The sequence below is a fragment of the Mytilus trossulus genome, chromosome 8, assembly GCF_036588685.1.
Source record: "Mytilus trossulus isolate FHL-02 chromosome 8, PNRI_Mtr1.1.1.hap1, whole genome shotgun sequence".
In the NCBI taxonomy this organism is placed as follows: Eukaryota; Metazoa; Mollusca; class Bivalvia; order Mytilida; family Mytilidae; genus Mytilus; species Mytilus trossulus.
The window spans coordinates 23,145,047-23,163,850 of record NC_086380.1 but is presented as its reverse complement, the minus strand read 5'-3'; the positions used below and the strand labels follow the sequence as shown (position 1 = coordinate 23,163,850).

Genomic DNA, 18,804 nt, shown 5'->3' with positions numbered 1-18,804 from the left:
TTTTCAACAACAATAATGTGTTGCAAACTAGTTTATTTACTATCTTATATAAGTGTATGTTTTGTGCATAAACTTTTGATCAAACAATAACAAAACCTTGATTTATAACATATATTATACTAAACAAGAAAATAGCTAAAAAGTACATAAGTTTCCACCCAAAAAAAGAAAAAACAAAAACTAACAAAAAACTAAATTTTAATTTGTAAGGTTTACTGACGTGAATGTATAAATATATGTGTAGTTACTTTATATTTCTATAAATTATGTGTATATACATATGTATACAAATTTATATAAAAAACTATGATATGCTCAAGAAAGCACTTGAAATTGAATATACTAAAACAAATGATTAATAAGATATAAATTAAACATATTTCCCACATATAATAGCCCATGATTTCTATATCCAGGTAACTGTAATGTAATTGGTATATTATATCAGTCCACGAATTATTCAAAATAATGAAAATTCAGAGTGTTACTTAAATTTAAACAGACATGTAAAGACATCTTTAACTTGTTTTCAAATTGGTTAATAAATATTTTTTTCTACAGAGCCCCCTTTTTTTGTACCATGTATTAGCAGCAGTCCAAGATTTCAATGAGTATTAAGTGATCAAAGTACCAATCAACATTTATTATGGAAGAACAATTGAGTTTTACAGTATGGTAAAAAAATTAAAATGACATTTATAAATTAGTTATGCTTCTGTATCAATACTTGCGTCAAATACTTCTTCAAAAACATCTTTATCTCCATTGCTTGTATGAAACTTTGTAATTGCAGTCATAGTTGATTAATATTTACAGCTTTACAACCAAATGAAATTTATAATGGAATCATACAAAATGTTCTTCTTATTCATTGCAGGGCAAGAATCTTCAACTCTCCGTATAGAACACCTGAGTTAATCTCTCACTAAATATAATTTAGGTTTTGTAATTAACATTGGCACAAAAGATGGCTTTCACAAACAAACAGCTATCTTGCGTCTCACATGCATAATTTCATTTAGTGCTGAATGCAATTTTTCATTAGACAAAAAAAAAAAAACACAAAACAGACACATACTTTCAATAAACAAAAAAATTTTGGCAACTAGATATTTCTGGAACAGGTTTCACTCCTTATGCTATGAATTACATATTGGGGTTACTGTTTAGATCTATTACTACAATGCTCTGATTAACTATGGTTCTAATGGATTTTTTAATAAAATCGAAGTTTAACTGCTGATAAAATATATTTCAGATTCAATAATATCTGTGCTTGGGTGATATACATTGCAAAAATAAAATTCTTATAACCAGAATAAATACAATGAAAGATTTACTAAATACATGTTTGTGACCACAACACAAATTATATTATTAATACCATTAAAGTAGATCTAGCCAAATATCCCTAATAATTTTACATTTGAATAAAACATTTTTAGGGGTTATTTTTTACAACTGTATTTCATTAGACCACCACAAGAAAGAGAATATACAAAAGTATTATATTCTAACCCCTGTAAATTGATGATTCAGCAATAAATATATGATACGCACACCAGCCTATGTCATGGCGGTCAGATTTTATTTGTGGAGGAAATCGGAGTAACAGGAAAGAACCACAACCAAAAAACTTTCAAACCATTCATAATTTCATAATAAATCTTTTGTTATAAATGTGCAGTCACCCTGGCTTAACATCCCTCTTACATATCCCCAATAAACATGTTTTCCAAGCCAGGAACATAACTATTTAGCATCTGAAACATTACTTGTATTGCAATTTCAGGATGCATAGGGGATGGCCTGGGGATGCCTCAGTTCGTAATGTATGAAATTTAAAATGTGATGGACAAACAGAAAAGAGGAACAACAAATAACCCCTCCCTTTTCAAGTGGTTGAACAAATAAAGTTTTATTTAAAGTTTAAGAAAATTGTATATGAAAGACCTTATAAGGAGGAAAACAACTAATAAAAAAAATTGTAAATTAGTAATTATAAATAAATTATGAAAATGAGACGGTATATATATTTATCATGATAATGATAAGCCGTTTGGTGTCACATGATAACAAGCTATAAATGTCACATGATAAAAGTCTGTACATGTCACATGATAACAGTTTATAATTTTCACATGGCAACAGTTTTTAAGTGTCACATGATAACAGGCTATAGATGTCACATGATCACCAGCTTGCATCTATTCTCTTTGCTGCTTGTTGTAAAAATGATGTATGGCTAGCATACAGGTTTATAGAACTATTACAGACCATCCACTGAACAGCCATTGCATCATCACCTAAAATACAAAAGTTCCATGTAACTATCCATAAAAATAAAAATAAAAAAAATCTAAATCATCTAAAAGACGGCAGGCATAACAAAATTTAAAATTCTAAAATAAGAATGGAAAAGAGATTAATATACAAAATGTACAAAGATTTTAAATCATGTATTAAGTATACTCTAAGAATACTAGAGTATGGAAAAGTATGAATAATTCTGTCTATTATAGTGAGTTAGGAAGATTGCCTATAGAAATTATTTGTATCTATAGATGAGAATTAATGGTAATATAGGATTATTGCATGAATATTGGGGAATATTGTCCCGAGTAGAACTTTATATCGCACAAGCTTGCGAGTGCAATATATGTTCTACGAGGGACAATATTCCCCAATATTCATGCAATAACCCTTTTATTGTATAGCAATATAATATTTGAAAGTAAAAATGTTTAAACTAAGATTATGTCGTTGATGATGTCATGAATTTTGAAGATTTATTGCACTAGTGCAATATTAGAATTTATTGCACGCTAACTTTTGGTTACTTTCTGTGGGGAATATTATATTGCTATACAATAATAGACCTTATTGCAATATCGAAATCTGTCCCAGTTGACATGAGAATCTGCGCTGCTTGAACTGGTGACATCAACCATAAATATTCTTTTTATAGTTGTGGCTTATGATATTTTCTATTATGACATCAAAATTTTCCCTGAAGGAACCTTTGTAATTTCCAGTCATTGCAGACAAATAGATATAAGGTGAATGCATGTTTCCTGTTTCATAATTTATGTTATTTGTGCGTTATCTCAAAGATGATGCAACTAGGTGAAAATTGCAAAAATGTTCATTCTTATATCTGATCAAAATATTTGTATGATATTTTTCCTGAAATTGCAATAATATATCTCACATTTTAATGTCAGTCACCAAAAATAGCAGTACTAAAATGTACAAAATAGTTTCTGAATTTACATTAAACTGTCATTTTCCTAATCTCCTGTAATTACCTGCATGTAAATTAAACTGTCCTACTTTGGTTCCATCGTCATCATGGAAATGATATGCTGTAGTTTCCATCCAGGCGTTGTCTGTGTTTCTAGGGTCGTCTACATAACCCTCATAGACCTGAAACAGAGATAGAAATATAACCTTTTGACACAAACTAAATTGTCTGTGTGTCTAGGGTGGTCTACATAACCCTTGTAGCCCTGAAACAAGGAAGTGGTAGAAATATAACCCTATTGGCTCTAGATGTTAATTATTCTTGTAATTTTTTTGTGTATATATCATTTTTCGATGGATAGCAATTTTCTTGGGTACAGGTGAACCACAAAATTAAATGTTCAACAAATGACATATCTTTTATAGGCTTGTATACAAACATTGGTAAAACCACGAAATTAAATATCTACGAACATGTAAGTTTTCATTATTCAACATAAATAAATGAATCCACAGTTAGTTATGGTTATACATTTAGATGTCTTTCTCGTCTTTGGATTGCTGTCTTCTTGTGTAAACAAATAATCTTAACCTTCTCCAAAATAAAATTGAGAATGGAAATACTTATTCAAGTATTTTTTTTTTACAACCTATAAATATAAAATGCATAGACTTTTAAAGAAAAAGACAGAGGGTTACAAAGTTTAGTGTGAGCTTCAAATGGTAATAAAGATGTTATTATATGATAAAAAGATCATAGATTGAACACCAATGAAATTGAGTCCACCTTAATTCCTTTTTTAAAGAACTGTTTCATCGACTCAACAGCTTTGTTTTTCTCCTCCTGTGATATTTCCTTTGTACTGAGTGCTTCCTCGCCAAATTTTTTGAGGACCGTGTCAGTAACCACCTCTCCGGCATCGACTTTACCCTAAAGTACAGAAACAATAAACAATGACTAACCTTGTCCCCGTGTGATAAGAAATCTTCAATCTTATCATGCATCTCCTTCTTTTCTTCTTCTGACATTTCTAATGAATTCATAGCTTCTTCTCCAAATTCTTGTTTAATTGTAGCACTAACTAATGATCCTGGTTCTACCATACCCTAAACAAAAATTTTCTTTCATACAAATCTTGCAATTTTTTTTTTAGTTACATTGAAATTGAGCATTTTAACCCATATTTAAATATAAAATAAGAGTGTGTATTGTGTAACTTTAGAACTGTAAAAGTTGTGCTATCCAAGTTTGTACTTGATCTAAGTATTGCGTACAAGTTTCATAACATTTGTTTGAGACAAACTTATGTAAGTATTGTGTACAAGTTTCATAACATTTGTTTGAGACAAACTTAAGTTAGAAAATGAAAACAAAGAATCCAGCAATTTTTGTAAAGGGACATAACTCTAGCAGTCTTCATGAGGAGTGGCAGCCCAGGCAAGTAAAATTGCTCTCAGGCCTGTAAAAATTATATCTACTGGCCAACAGAATCTAACTAAAAAATTTCAAAAATTGAGATCTGGGCCTGTAGATTTAACAGTTCATCGTGAAGACTCTAGACATTAAAAAGTGACACCACAAAAATTTAAACTTGATCTGTATTTGTGGTAAGTAGCATTGTGTATAAGTTTCATAACACTTGGTTGAACCTAGGCAAACTAAATTTAGAGAATGGAAAGGAAAAATTCAGCATTTTTCTATTAGTAATGGGGCATAACTGAGAACAGTTGATGTAATGCCATAAAAATTTTAATTTAATTTGTGTTTTGTGGTAATAAGCATTTTGTATAAGTTTCAAAACATTTAAGTTCAAGAACAGAAACCATCTTTATATCCCAGTGTCTAATAATAGATTATATCACAGCAGTGTCTAATAATAGATTATATCACACTGTCTAATAATAGATTATTATATCCCACTGTCTAATAATAGATTATATCACAGCACTGTCTAATAATAGATTATATCCCAGTGTCTAATAATAGATTTATATTCACATGGTAAATCCCAGTGTATAATAATAGATTTAACGTACACCTGGAATGGCCCACTCTCCGTTATCTCGTCTTTGTATTGACACAAACTCCATGACAGGTTTACCATCTTCTCCCTTCACAATCTCGTCATCATCAGTTCTTTTCCATCTGAAGTTATAATAAAAAAACGTAATTGAGATAATAAATATAGTCACTCAGATCACTTTTACAGAAACTGGGGACAAACTTATTGTCTGAGTGCATGTTGGCCTTATCCATAAAGGGGCATTAGCTATAAGATATTAACAATAAAATTGTTTCATCCAGCACTGCTGGATAAGAATGCAGAGGTCCAACTCTTAACAGTTGGAGCAAAAATAGACACAATATTCACGCTTGATACAGGTCTGAATTTGGATTGTAATTAAATATTTGACACATTATAGGTGTCGAACACAGAATAACTGCAGTCAAAGAACTCAGAACTGGCTATTTCATTTAAATTTATATTCAATTTTTCGTTGTTGTGCAACACACTGTGCTGTTGCAAATTGACATCTCCCCCAACAAAAAATTTGAAGATTTTTGTTTTTGTCGAATAAAATTAAATAAGACTGTTGTTTAGCTAAATTGAACAGCTGCATCATTATAGTAAAATGATTGGTGACAGTCAAGGCTCCATGTTGAAGACAGTACTTTGAACTATGGTTTTTCTTTTATGGATTGTTTCTTGGCTGTAGAGTTGTCTCATTGGCACTCATACCAAATCTTCATATATCTTATGACTGTAATTCCTAAAAGTCATTTTATTATACATGTGAGTGGTTTACCTTGTGACTATTGGATCAGCTGCATGGTTAGGTCCCCAACGTCCTAAACATCCTCTGTGCTTGAGGCCTGTTCTTCCCACAGGGTTTCTGTAAATCAAATAGTACTTCATAATAAATATATACATATGTGTTGCACTTTATAATAGATATATACATATGTGTATTTGTTGCACTTTTTTAATATGTAATAAATAACTAGAAATAAGAAAATTAAAATAATATTTTCAAAATGCTATTAAACGTGTTAAATGAAACAATGGTAACTACTGTAAATTTCCAAACTTCTGTAATTGATAGCCCTTTCTTTTCTTTTTTTTTTTTACTTACTTACCGGTACTAATTTGTATTTCTGTGAATATAGTTAAAAGTAATTTGCACATTTCTACCCCAGACCAAATAACTCAAAACATATTCCTGTAATTTTCAAATATTTTAATACTTTTAATATTCATAAAGCCACTTGTAATTATGTTAAAATATTTAACAATTTGTATGTAGAATACATGATAACTTACAATGGCAGGCCATCCACAACTTCATATTTTCCTTCAAAGCTGACTCGACTAACTTTGCCATCAATTTCATTCCATTTGGTTATCTCCCCTTTCCCAGAACTTTAAAATAAAACAAAAACATGTACTGTCAATAAGATTGCAAAATTAAAAATCAACAATAGTTCATTTTGTAGTTAACTCCCCTTTATGTACAGATTTGTTTATTGAGTTAACACTGCAAAAAGTTTTAATTATGAATATTTTTGACTGAGCTGATGCTGCAAAAAGATGTATATTTCACTGATGAGCCTTATGTAGACAAAACGCGCATCTGGCGTAAATATAAAATTTTTAATCCTGGTATCTATGATCATGATGATGAGTTTATTTTCATGGTGTGTTTTTTCTTTCTCAGCAGTACAGGTTTAGAAATAAAACAAAAATAAATTGTCTTTTCGTCTGACAATACCAATATCTACCACATGTATTTGGTTTAGTTATATTCCCTAATTATCTTCTATATAGCTCCTGACTGATAAATCAATGAAAGAACACAACAGTGTAAACAATTAATATTCTCCCCAGTGCCTTAAAACACTGTTGTGCTCTTGTGCTATTTTGGATTTTTTTTTATAGAATAGCATGTACGGTGCTATATGTGTACTACTATTTGAAAATTTTGTGGAGAACACTGGAGTAAGACCCATTTGTGGCCTTTGGCTGATGTCTGCTCTATGGTCGGGTTGTTGTCCCTCTGACACATTCCCCATTTCCTTTCTCTATTTTACTAGTAAAACATGTAATGGAGTAATCACTGTTCTACAATTAATAACCTTACTAAACTCCTCAAAGCAGAGTTGTTTAATATCTTATTTGACACATTTACTTCATGATTTTGTACATGTACTATCAGAAAATATTGCAAGGACATGTTCACTTCAAATAAGAGACAGCTTGGAACATTGATACATGTAGCATACCATATATCTGGATCTGCGTAATATGGCCCACTAAGTACTGTCTCTGTGGTGAAGGTTGTTGGACTATATTCTGGGAAGGGTACGTTCCATCTCACTTTATCATCAGGAACTTTAAATCTCTTCACATCTTTTGTACGTGGATAAATCTCACACCGTGCCTTACAGTGAAGTCCACCAAACGACATCTTGCTTGGTTTAGTTTGCCCAATCTTGATACTTAGTCTTCTTACTCCGTTTGAGAATCCAATCATACGATTTCCATTCTACAAAAAGGGCAATAAAAATATTAGATTTTACAGGAACAATTGTTTCAGCAGTCAGGGGACTTACTTAAATGAGTGATTTTCTAAATCACTGATTTAAGTAACATTAAGGCCACACCAATTTGATGCCTTGTTCGACGGACTCGCCCGCACCTATTTTTTTCAAAACAGATTTTTTTAAATTTTTTTACATTCCCGCTTCCCGCATCCGGAAATGTAATCATGTCCATTTCCCGCACCATTGTTTTTGTAAATATTATAAAAAGATATCAACATTTGTTTTAAAATCACAGTCTAACCTGTATATAACGAATTTAAACATAAAATCACCCCACCACAAGCTCTAAATATCTGTGAGAATATTTGCTTCAGCATGAAACCTATTTATCCAAAGAGGGAGTGCTCCGATATACATTTATAACAGCGCGGAAATACATGTACCTGTAAAGTACAAACAATTGGTTTCTTTCCCCCTTACTTATATTCCCTATCAAAACATGTTCGCTGTTAGAATAAAGTACGAAGAACTTCTGAAGGATTTGCCTTCAACTGCAATTATATTGTATGCTGGAGAAATAAAACTATCTATAGCCACTGCATGTTTATGCACCTGTCCTGATTGATTCAGAGGCCTGTCGTTCAGCAGTTATCGTTTGTTGATGTTGTTCATAATTTGGTATTTTCCTGTTTGGATATATATATAAATTAGACTGTTGGTTTTCCTGTTCGAATTGTGTATGCTAATAATTTTGGGGTCCTTTATAGCTTGCTGTTTGGTCTGTATCAAAGCCCTGTGTAAAAGGCGGCCTTTTAATTTAAAGGCCGTACTTCGACCTGTGTTTGTTATTATCAGGTTGAGAACAACCCTCCCTCAGATAAGGGGTCATTTTATTGATGTAGAAAAGAAAACAGAAATACCAAGGATTTGTATAGTTCTTCTATACAAAACCTTTGAAAACTTAGAATTTTGTACTCAAAAAGAGGAGAGTTGCATCATATTTTAAATAACTTTTTCTAAAAGAGGGGTCCACTTATTTTGAATAATATTAAATTGTTAAAGTAAATGTGTTAACATGGTTAAAGTCCAGGAATATTACAAAATTCTTGGACATGTTTTGACCATTTAATACCAGATAGATATATAGTTCTTTGAGAAAATATGAGCTCTTTTATACAAACAAATATATTATAACTTATATTGATCCCTCATAAAACATGTAAAAGGGATATTTATAACATTAAGGGGTTGCCCCCAAACTGATTATGACTTGAATGGAGAATTGTCTCATTGTCAGTCACACACACATAGACCAGATGTAACTATTTATTGGTGAACAGGGAAAAATACATCAGAAATTTAAGAAATGTCAACGTACAAGTGATAAATCAAGTTTTAATATTGTCAAAATCTACTTTTTAATGTTTACAAAAAAAAATTATAATCGCTCGCCTTTACTTTTCAAGCTTCGCCTCAAAAATTTGCAAATTAAATATTTTTTTATTAAAATTTTCAAATCGCTGGCTCGCCCCATATTTTGGAGTCCAAAAATTCCGTAGAACAAGAAATTAAATTGGTGTGGCCTAATAGTATTGCCATAAAGATTGGAAGTAAGAGTTGTCATGGTATTCTTTCTAAAAAAGTTAATAATCACCTATTTAAGTATCAGAACCAACATCTGTGTTGTCTAGGATGACCAGGTCATTTCAGGTGATGACCTTGTACTGAATCTAGGATAATGACATTAAAATCACTTGTTTAAGTATCATATGTCAAATTCCTTCCTAAAAATCACTTATTTAAATATCATTATTTTAATAACTCCCACTAATTTCAACACCCCCCAAACGGGGATTTTTTTTTATCACGAACAGTAGAATTTTAACATAATCTGAAAGATGAAACCTTGAACTTTACAGGAAAAATGTTCCCACTGCTGGGAAAAATCTGTTGAGTAAGTATCACTTCATTATGTAAAGTCATTATTATAGCATTTTTTCAACTAAAATAGAATTTGCAGATAAATGATAGCATCAAAGGCATAAACCTTGCTACATTAAAGAAGCAAAAATTTCATTTTTCCAATTTTATTAATGAAAAGATATTATTCAAACCTATGACAATGTGTTTAAAATTTTGTTAAAACTACATAACAAAAATCACAATTTGTGACAAAACTTCAAATTTGCTACTCAAATAAGTGATTTAAAATTCACTTATTTCAGTAAGTCCCCTGACTGTTCAGTTATATACATGTATACAGTTGCATGAAAGATTGAGATTTGGATAATTTTTACATTGAATTGTTTCCCTTTGTACAGTTATTGAAATTTGGTTTGGAAATTTGTAATTTAACTATAAATAAACAGCTTCGTCAAGCTTAAGGTGCAGCTGGATAGGACCACACAGGTCCAACCCTGAACAATTGGTCAAAAATTGTACCAATATTCATGCTTCATATGGGTCTGAATTTTGATTGTAAATTAAAAATATTTGACACATTTTAGGTTTCTGACATAGAATAAATGTAGTCTAAGAACTTGAAATTGGTTATATGGTTTCTTGCTTTAGAGCAATGCTTAGTAAATCTGTTTTCAGGTCTTAAAAAAGAATTAGCAAAAATAAATTTTTCTTTGGAAAATTGACAATTTCTTAAATATTCAGGGGAAAAAATGGAGAGAAGTATCTATTAAGAACCATTAGAAAGACTGATAAAGATTGTTATTTAATATTTGCCATGATATGTCTATTCTCACCTTACATGGCCATTGGGGTATACTATATATAGTAATTATATTCATCATCAGTAAATGTGGTGCTAAAATCTTAAATGTGATGCTATCTGGCGTGGTTTTCTTATAGATTATGTTATGGATGTGATGATATAATTTTTAGAAACAAGATGGTATTTCAATTTCCCCTGTTTATAAGGATGTAAAATGGAATATCTGGGAAGAACACTGTATCATCATTCATCAACCATGATTTCTAGAATTGTTATAAATATGTATACTGTAGTTTAAATTTACTGCTATTATTTGTGTAAGCTTTAATTTTTTGATCAGCAGTTGATTGGCAATTGTTTGTTATTTACAAAAAATAACATATGTAAAGCCATATTTTTGAAGTACATTGTACATGTTATAAATTCAGAATTGATAAGGGAGATAATATATATTTCAGAATTAGAAATACTTAGAAACATATTATACATGTTATATGGAAAATTTTATATGAAAATTTATTATCAAAATTACATCATTTGTACAATATAAGTAAATGTTAAAAGTTAAAAGGATTTGATTAATCATTAAACTTTATGATACATACATGTTTATGTAAGTAAATTGAGGTAATTATGTTCAGTACAGAAATAGAAAATTCATGTGTGCACTTGGTTATTGTATATGGACCATAATTTGCTATTGGGCTCCGTTTCCTATAACTATAGAAAAGTGATAAAATGTGAATTACTGTAAGAAAAGTTGCAACTACATCTAAAGATGCCATTATTTTTATCAACATACAAGTGTATGCTACTCTTCCCTAGAAAAAAATTAAAATATACGAATTTCAAAGATTCTACAACCGTATTTTTGTGTCGTTTCTCGCGTTACTTTTTGCTTCCAAAGAGCATAACGCTGACTGATTTATAGATAATCGGCACCGGCAAATTCGTAACTTTTGCTTTCAAATAACAAAGAACATCGACCAATAAGAATAGTGAGAAGAAAATGCCGAGAACTATAAGTATTTATGTAGCAGATGTAAGAACAGTGGCGTGATTTTTGTGTCCGATTTCGTAACGCAATTTTTAGATGATGTAATCTGCTTTGTTGTAATAGAATTCTTAAAAACAATATGCAAATATGAACTCTCGCGAGATGTTAAAGCAGGTAAATCCGAGATGATTTACATTCTTGTTTTGATCTTCGTAATAATTAAGTAAGAAAATAACGTTATCGTTATGCGTTACATTTCACACGAAACAGAAGTCCAGTTATTTATTAAAATTGTTTTTGTCCTTAAGTTCTAATCATTTCCGGTCATACGTGAAACACGTGACTAACATGTGATAACGCCATTACGGCCGGATGAACGAAATACTACAATGTAGGTCTAAACATTGTTTTTGTTTCCAACGGGATGTTAGCAAACATAATCTGTAGACTTGTTTCGTCTTGTTTAAAAGAGGAAAATACAATTGTCAAAGAGATTTAGCCTGTGGTCTGTTATTTTTCCTATGTGCATAATGTTACATACGATCCTGTGTGAAAATAAATGCCCATTGACTTGACAAAATCGATTTCATATTTGACAGACGTTAGAACACACTTCTTTTCCTGATAATGACGTGAAGAGTCTTTGGAAAAATCAATCGAAATTACGTCTCTTATCATTGTACCAATGCTCGTTGGATTGATTTAACTTCAGCAGTAAATATTCCTGGATATTTTAGGTGAATAAATATAATTTAATAAAAAAATACATGTTAATATACCGTTACACTTGGAATGTACAAAGTTGGAATCTTAGTCACAGTTTTTAATTAATATTTTTTATTCATGTTCTGCAAACACTTATCAGAAACGCAATAAACTTGTCAAAGGAGAAGTAAACTTTTACCATGCATGACTTGAAAGGAAGTACTTTATTGATTTTAGCCCACTAAAGTAGGTTAAAATGTGGAAACCATGTAGATGGTGTACAGGTCACAAGTATCACATTGTGCCTATTTTAAAGATTTTAATTCCAAGTTAAAAGTTTTTTTCTTTACTGGATTTAAAGAATGTTACATTGCCAATGATTTGGAATAAATTGTATATAACTGGAATATCAAAACCAAATATAAATACATTTTTTTGGCTTAAACATCAAGATACAACGATTATGGTATCCTGTATCAATGAAGAAAATATGGAAAATTCTGAATAAATTGTACTAATTGTTTTCAAAACAAGCACATATTTAGGAGTTTTATAATACTGTTACATATAAGATGGATTTTAAGAAAAAGTATACTGGTCAGATTATTTTAAGCAGATTTTGCAATAAAATAAAACTAAAAAAATGCTTTCGGTTTCTTATGGTTTACTGTCAGGTTAAAAAAAACTTTAATATAACATTGAAAATAGATTTTAAATATTAACATGAAGCAAGTAACACTAGTAATGGTGTTTATTTATGCCTTTTGAATTATATTGTGCAAAATAAAGAAAATAAAGATTGGTTTCCTGTTTGGTTTCATGTCACGTAAACGGTGAATCAAAATGTATTAATTTTTTCTCAAAAAACTCAATTGTTCCATTCATACTATTCTAACACCAACACAAACCACAAAATAAAAGTTAAAATTTTAGAACTTATAAAAAAGGATACAAAAAGAAACCAAAGGCCAAATACCAAATTATGGTCCATATACATGTACCATTTGAAACATACCTATGATCTCTATTTTTTCCCTTTCATATTATATGTTCGACGCGACTGATTAATATCGAACCTCTTTCTTGCTATCATTTTTTTCATATATCTCGTGTCCCACATGTGTTTCAGAAAACTGGAGGTTTGATTAATTCAGACTGTATTACATGTATAAGACAATGCCTAAAGTTCATATAAATCATGTAAATTGAAATTATAAAAATATAAAATGTGGAATTTTTATTTTTTATATTAAAAGAAAAGTTGTGATTATCAGATATTATGATAATAAATAAGTGTACGAAGGACTTAATAAACAATGATAAAACATAATTCTCTTATTTAATATTTTATAACCCCTGTGATGTTACAGAAGTATAACATATTTTAAATGTAGATAATGACTAATTATGTAAGAAAAATTGCCATGGTGTATAATCTATTTATACAATAATAGTAACTTAGGCCTAATGTACTTATATTTACTTAGAAAATGTAGAAGTCTTAAATGAATATACATGTATAATCAAAAGTTGCACACACATAAAATATCGGAAAAAATCTAAAACTTTATTTCTTGTATTTGATATATTTATCACTTTGACTGCATAAATGTTTTTATCGGGAAAAGTCCCCTAGTTCAGTAGAAAATTCAATAAAAAAAAAATTGGGAAATTTTCTGATTTTTTTTATTGCACTAATGTACTAAAAATCGTTCAAATTTTTTTTAAGAATGTTGAATTTTTGAATTTCCGTATCTGCGCGGAAATCTACTTCCGTTTGCTGTCATGTTTGCATGAGACTTTGAATAAAATGTATATTTATCAGTCTAAGAAAGGAACTCAATAAAAATTCATTTTTAAAAATTGTATATTAAAAAAAAGATGTTACCTAATGACTTTGTTTACATTGAGTATGACGTCATAACGTCACAACTAAAGCCTTAACAACAGAACCAAAATCAGAAACGTTATGGTATTTCAGTTTCTCTTTTTAACATGTTTAACTTAAAAAAAAAAAAACACACACAGACTTAGTCCCCCTTTCACAGCTAATGCCTGCCTCATATTAACCCAAAGAACATTTTGCAACTAGTTTTAAACTAAAGCAAGTTTATTTTAAAATGTATATATATGGATAAAAAAAATATCATTATCATCGTGTAATGTGTTTTCGTACTAATAACAATTTTCACTGCTTACGGTTTTTACTGTTGAGTTTTTATTTAGGTGTTTACTCAAATTTAAAAAGCATGTCCTGTAGATTGATTTTAGGTATCTAGTTTTTTTGTCAATGATTTCTACGATTTTTTACTGATTCCGATTACTTTGCGATTTTTGTATGTCAAAAAAACGGCGTCATATGTTTTCGTATGAAATAAAAATTGGATCAGTACACGGACAGGAAATGACTACAAAATCCGGAAATAATTTTTTTCTAAAGTCGTGGTTCTGGTGATCGCTTGAATCATAAAAAAAGTTATTAAATACTTTTCAGTACTAAAAATTACTAGTAAATAGTGTAAGGTTGGTGTTTCGTGTGATTAAATTTTTAGATTTTGATTAATTTCAGATTGGCACCTGGTTTGTACAAAATACATTATTTTTTCTATTTAAAATGCAGTTTTCAAAATTTATGATTAAATATAAAAAGTTAAGACTGTTTTCATCTTCATGTATCAAGGATGTATAAAAAAAAATTGTCAATGAAATATTGAATAGTTAGATTTTGAACAACCATTTTATATAAGAACCCTGCTAATTTTAACTCGATGGTTTGTAATTAAAACGGCCAAAAAAACACATGACAGTCATATGTCTTGAAGATCCGGTGTCTTACTTGCAAAAAACATATCTGGACTTTATTTTAACCCTTCAGAATTTTTTTCCACAACTATTCTAGTGATGCGTACTTTTGACATTAAATAAAAATGGCTAAATAGGTCAGTTTTATTTAATTTGTTCTAACGTCTTTAAAAAGCGACGTTGAATATGTTTTAAATATATCAAGTTGTAGTGGTGTTGTTGTTCTAAATATAGAAACAGAAAAACATGTCACAATGTACGCGTATGCAGTCGAAACCGACGAAATGTGGTTGATACGAAAACATATGACATACGAAAACATATGACACGACGATAAATAATAATAGATGCAAACAATGAACAATCTCTTGTCATTCCAGAATACATGATATGATAAGTTGCCCTTGTTTCATTGAGGGAAAATTACGTCATGGACTTACAGGACTTGAACTTAGAAGATAATTGCTTCATAAAATAAATAAATAAATGTTTTCCAGGAAAACCCACTAATTAAACTTGTTCGGACACCTGTTGTTTGTTGAGCAATACTTTATCATAACTTTTTTCTTGAGAAAGTAATTCAACCCATTTTATATACAACTTCTTATTTATCAGACCTACCAAGTGTATATCTACAACCAATACACAAACAGATAGAACGGCAACAGAAACTGATAACCAAAGCACGCCCTGTGAACAAGGTAAACAATTTGTCATTCACGTGACGTAAACTTCCGGTATGGAAAGACAACTCTTAATTCACTATTTATTCGTGAGGCCCACCCGTGGACTAAATCAGCAATATGTATATTTCTGATATTTGGGTAAATGATTCAAGGTGAGAATTTTGTCACAAGGATTCTTTTCTAAAAACCCAAAAATATTTAACTATGCACATTAACTATTTAGAGGGAAAATAATTAAAACATCATGCAAAATTGACACAAATTTTAGCTTTAGAACACCAGAGACATAAATTCATACATGTCTCACTCTCTTAGAACACCAGGAACTTAATTGCCTCAGGAAAAAAACCCTCTCTCCAAATCTAGCCAGTTAAATTGGATCACCTTAGATAGAATTTTTTTCTACTTTGACAAAGTGAAAATTTTACAATGTTTTTTTTGGTTTTTTTCTAAATATAATAATTAATGAGAGTCACTTTTCTCAACTTGAGCTACACGTCCTGCAAAATATGAGAAGATAGACTTTAAGATAATTAAAAGTAAAATTGGTGTCATCGAACTTGTTTTCTGTTGCTAGTCAAAACCGAAAATATCCCTATCATTCCAGTATAAATATTTTATTAAAAGAGTTAACTCCCCTAAATGGCTAAGTTGAAATTTTGATTATAAAACCCAATTATTCGGTATTTGTTTAAACAGTTTGGATAATGCAATGACTCAATTAGTATTCTTTAAACGAATAAACTGTCTTACACATATGCATACATTGCAAATCTGTCTCAAAATTTGCAGATTTTAGTCAAAGAACTAACTCGATTTTGTACTGCTCTTGTTCAATTCTAGATGGAGATATACCATTTATCTACCTTAATAATATGTTGTATAGGGGGGCAAAATTCGAAAACAAGTGCCTGTGTTTAGTACATAACTTATCATGCTTATATTGTAACACTTTATTTGGCATTGCCTTATATATATATATATCAAAAGAGAAAATCCGTGACAAAATTCTCACCTTGAATCATTTACCTAAATATTAGAAATATTCATAATGATAGCATAAAGTCCAAAGTATTAACAATTGGTCAGTAAAAATATTAAATATGTTCAAATCATACATTTCTGAACTGTTGTTGGTGAGAGTTAATGTTTTACAATCCATTAACGATATTACTTTTTTTTCATTTTAAACAATGAACAACTGAGTTTGTGCATTTATTGTCTATCGTCTTGTTTGTAAATCTCTAACTTCAATGCTTAAACCATAACTTTGGGACAAATTAAATAGTTGCTACACCATAGTTTGAATGCCTCTAAGAAAACCAAACCAGACCTTATAATAAGGGTGCACAAGCTAAATTGTCTGGCATGCTTTACTGACCATTTATTTTATGTTGATGGTCCTTATATGGAACTTTACTACAAGCGTCACTTTAACTTAACATGATCCAAGAAAATGAGGTCAATGTCAGATAGACCAAATGGAAAATTAATGTACACCTCACAATCACGATATACACGTGCATTAAATATAGTTTTCCTATTGCTTTTAGTTTATACGAAACGAACGTAATCAGAAAACTCAACATTGACCAATGTACAATGAATGAAAATAAGGTTAAGTTCAGACCAGGGTATAGAAAGTCCCTGTTCAGACAGACATGTACACGTACCTTACACTCAATCTCTGCATTACATATAGATGCCATATAGAATATAGTATATACGAAACAAACTTTACCATGACAACTTTACATACTAATAAACCATGAAAATGAGGTCAAAGTCAGATGATACCTGCACGACAGGTATCTACTTATTACAATCCTTTCATACAACAAATATAGTTGACCTATTGCTTATAGTTTAAGAAAAACAGACAACATACAATACAAAAAACTTAACACTGAGCTATGAACAATGGAAATGAGACCGAGGTCAAATAACACCTGCGAGAATTTATAAATGATCATATACATTCATCTATTACATATAATATAAGAGAAAAAAATCAAATCACAGAAACTGCAACTACTGAACCACGCAATGAGGTGAAGTTCAAATGAAAACTGCTTGACGGACATGATGACCTTGCAAGTACGCTCATACTGAAATAGGCATCTTATCAATCGTAATAAGAAAAAATTTAACTATATAAATACATTTTTTTTGGCAAATAGACACTGAACCATGAAAATGAGGACGGTCAAGGACAATGGACATGCAAGTATGACAGATGGAACCTTCATAACATAAGGCATGTATATAAAGTTGACCTATTACATATAGGAATCATATAGTATTAGAAATATACGACCTAACCTCAAAAACTTAGCTTGAACCACAGACGAAATTTTCATTACAAAAGGCATCTATACACAGAGCATCCAGGTCTTCCACCTTCTATAAGTAGTAAACGCCGCCATGGTCATCGACTTGGACGCCGCCGCCGGATCAATACCCCCCTTTTTAATGAGCTTTAATTTCTACAACAGAAGTCGCAGGCTCGACAAAAAACAAAAGATAACAAAAAAATAAATGCAAAGAACCAAAACTTACTGTCGTCCAACCAAGAATTGAACCTACAGCGTCTCGAACGTAACACCAAACAATAAATACTACAGTCAACATTTATACACTCTAGTCACTGCACTAGCGCCGAACTCGGTGTACCAGTTCTTTACACATAAAACTAAAATTATATTTATTCTAATGTCACTGGAAACATAGTCAGATTAATTAATACACACTAACACATTTAAATCATATATTATGATAAATTTAATCTTTTAGTTCAACTTAAAACAATTTAATATTCAAACAATATTGATTTCCGTAGGTTTAAATAGTTCTAACAACACATTGTGTTGTCTATGGTATATCCGCTGGAAAATAACCTAGTTATTCACCCTACTACTGCTTTATTTTCCTATTCGACAAAAGACAAGTGTTTATATGAAATTTAGATATCGAGTTTAAAGAAGAATTTTCTAAAATAAATATTTTCTGAAGTTCTAGAGCCTTAGCATATATCCAGTACATGTACACAAGCATAAAACTGTTTTGTTGGTGTCTTTAGATTCGGCTAAGAGCTATTTATATA

General features: G+C 30.3%; 1 protein-coding gene across 2 annotated transcripts; it reads right to left on the bottom strand.

Annotated features, from left to right (window-relative positions):
- Positions 1-1,096: 1,096 nt before the first annotated feature.
- Positions 1,097-18,452, bottom strand: LOC134680711 (ADP-ribose pyrophosphatase, mitochondrial-like). 2 transcript variants are annotated; one of them, XM_063539908.1, is made up of 8 exons: positions 18,261-18,452; positions 7,526-7,788; positions 6,567-6,665; positions 6,052-6,138; positions 5,281-5,389; positions 4,207-4,350; positions 3,309-3,426; positions 1,097-2,306 (listed from the first exon to the last, which is right to left on the bottom strand). In XM_063539908.1, exons 1-8 carry the CDS (start codon positions 18,330-18,332, stop codon positions 2,194-2,196), a joined length of 1,005 nt encoding a protein of 334 aa, XP_063395978.1. In that variant the 5' UTR covers positions 18,333-18,452; the 3' UTR covers positions 1,097-2,193. The 2 variants fall into 2 exon arrangements, with proteins under 2 accessions (XP_063395978.1, XP_063395977.1); XM_063539907.1 differs by lacking the exon at positions 18,261-18,452 and adding an exon at positions 15,637-15,746.
- Between the last annotated feature and the right edge of the window lie 352 nt (positions 18,453-18,804).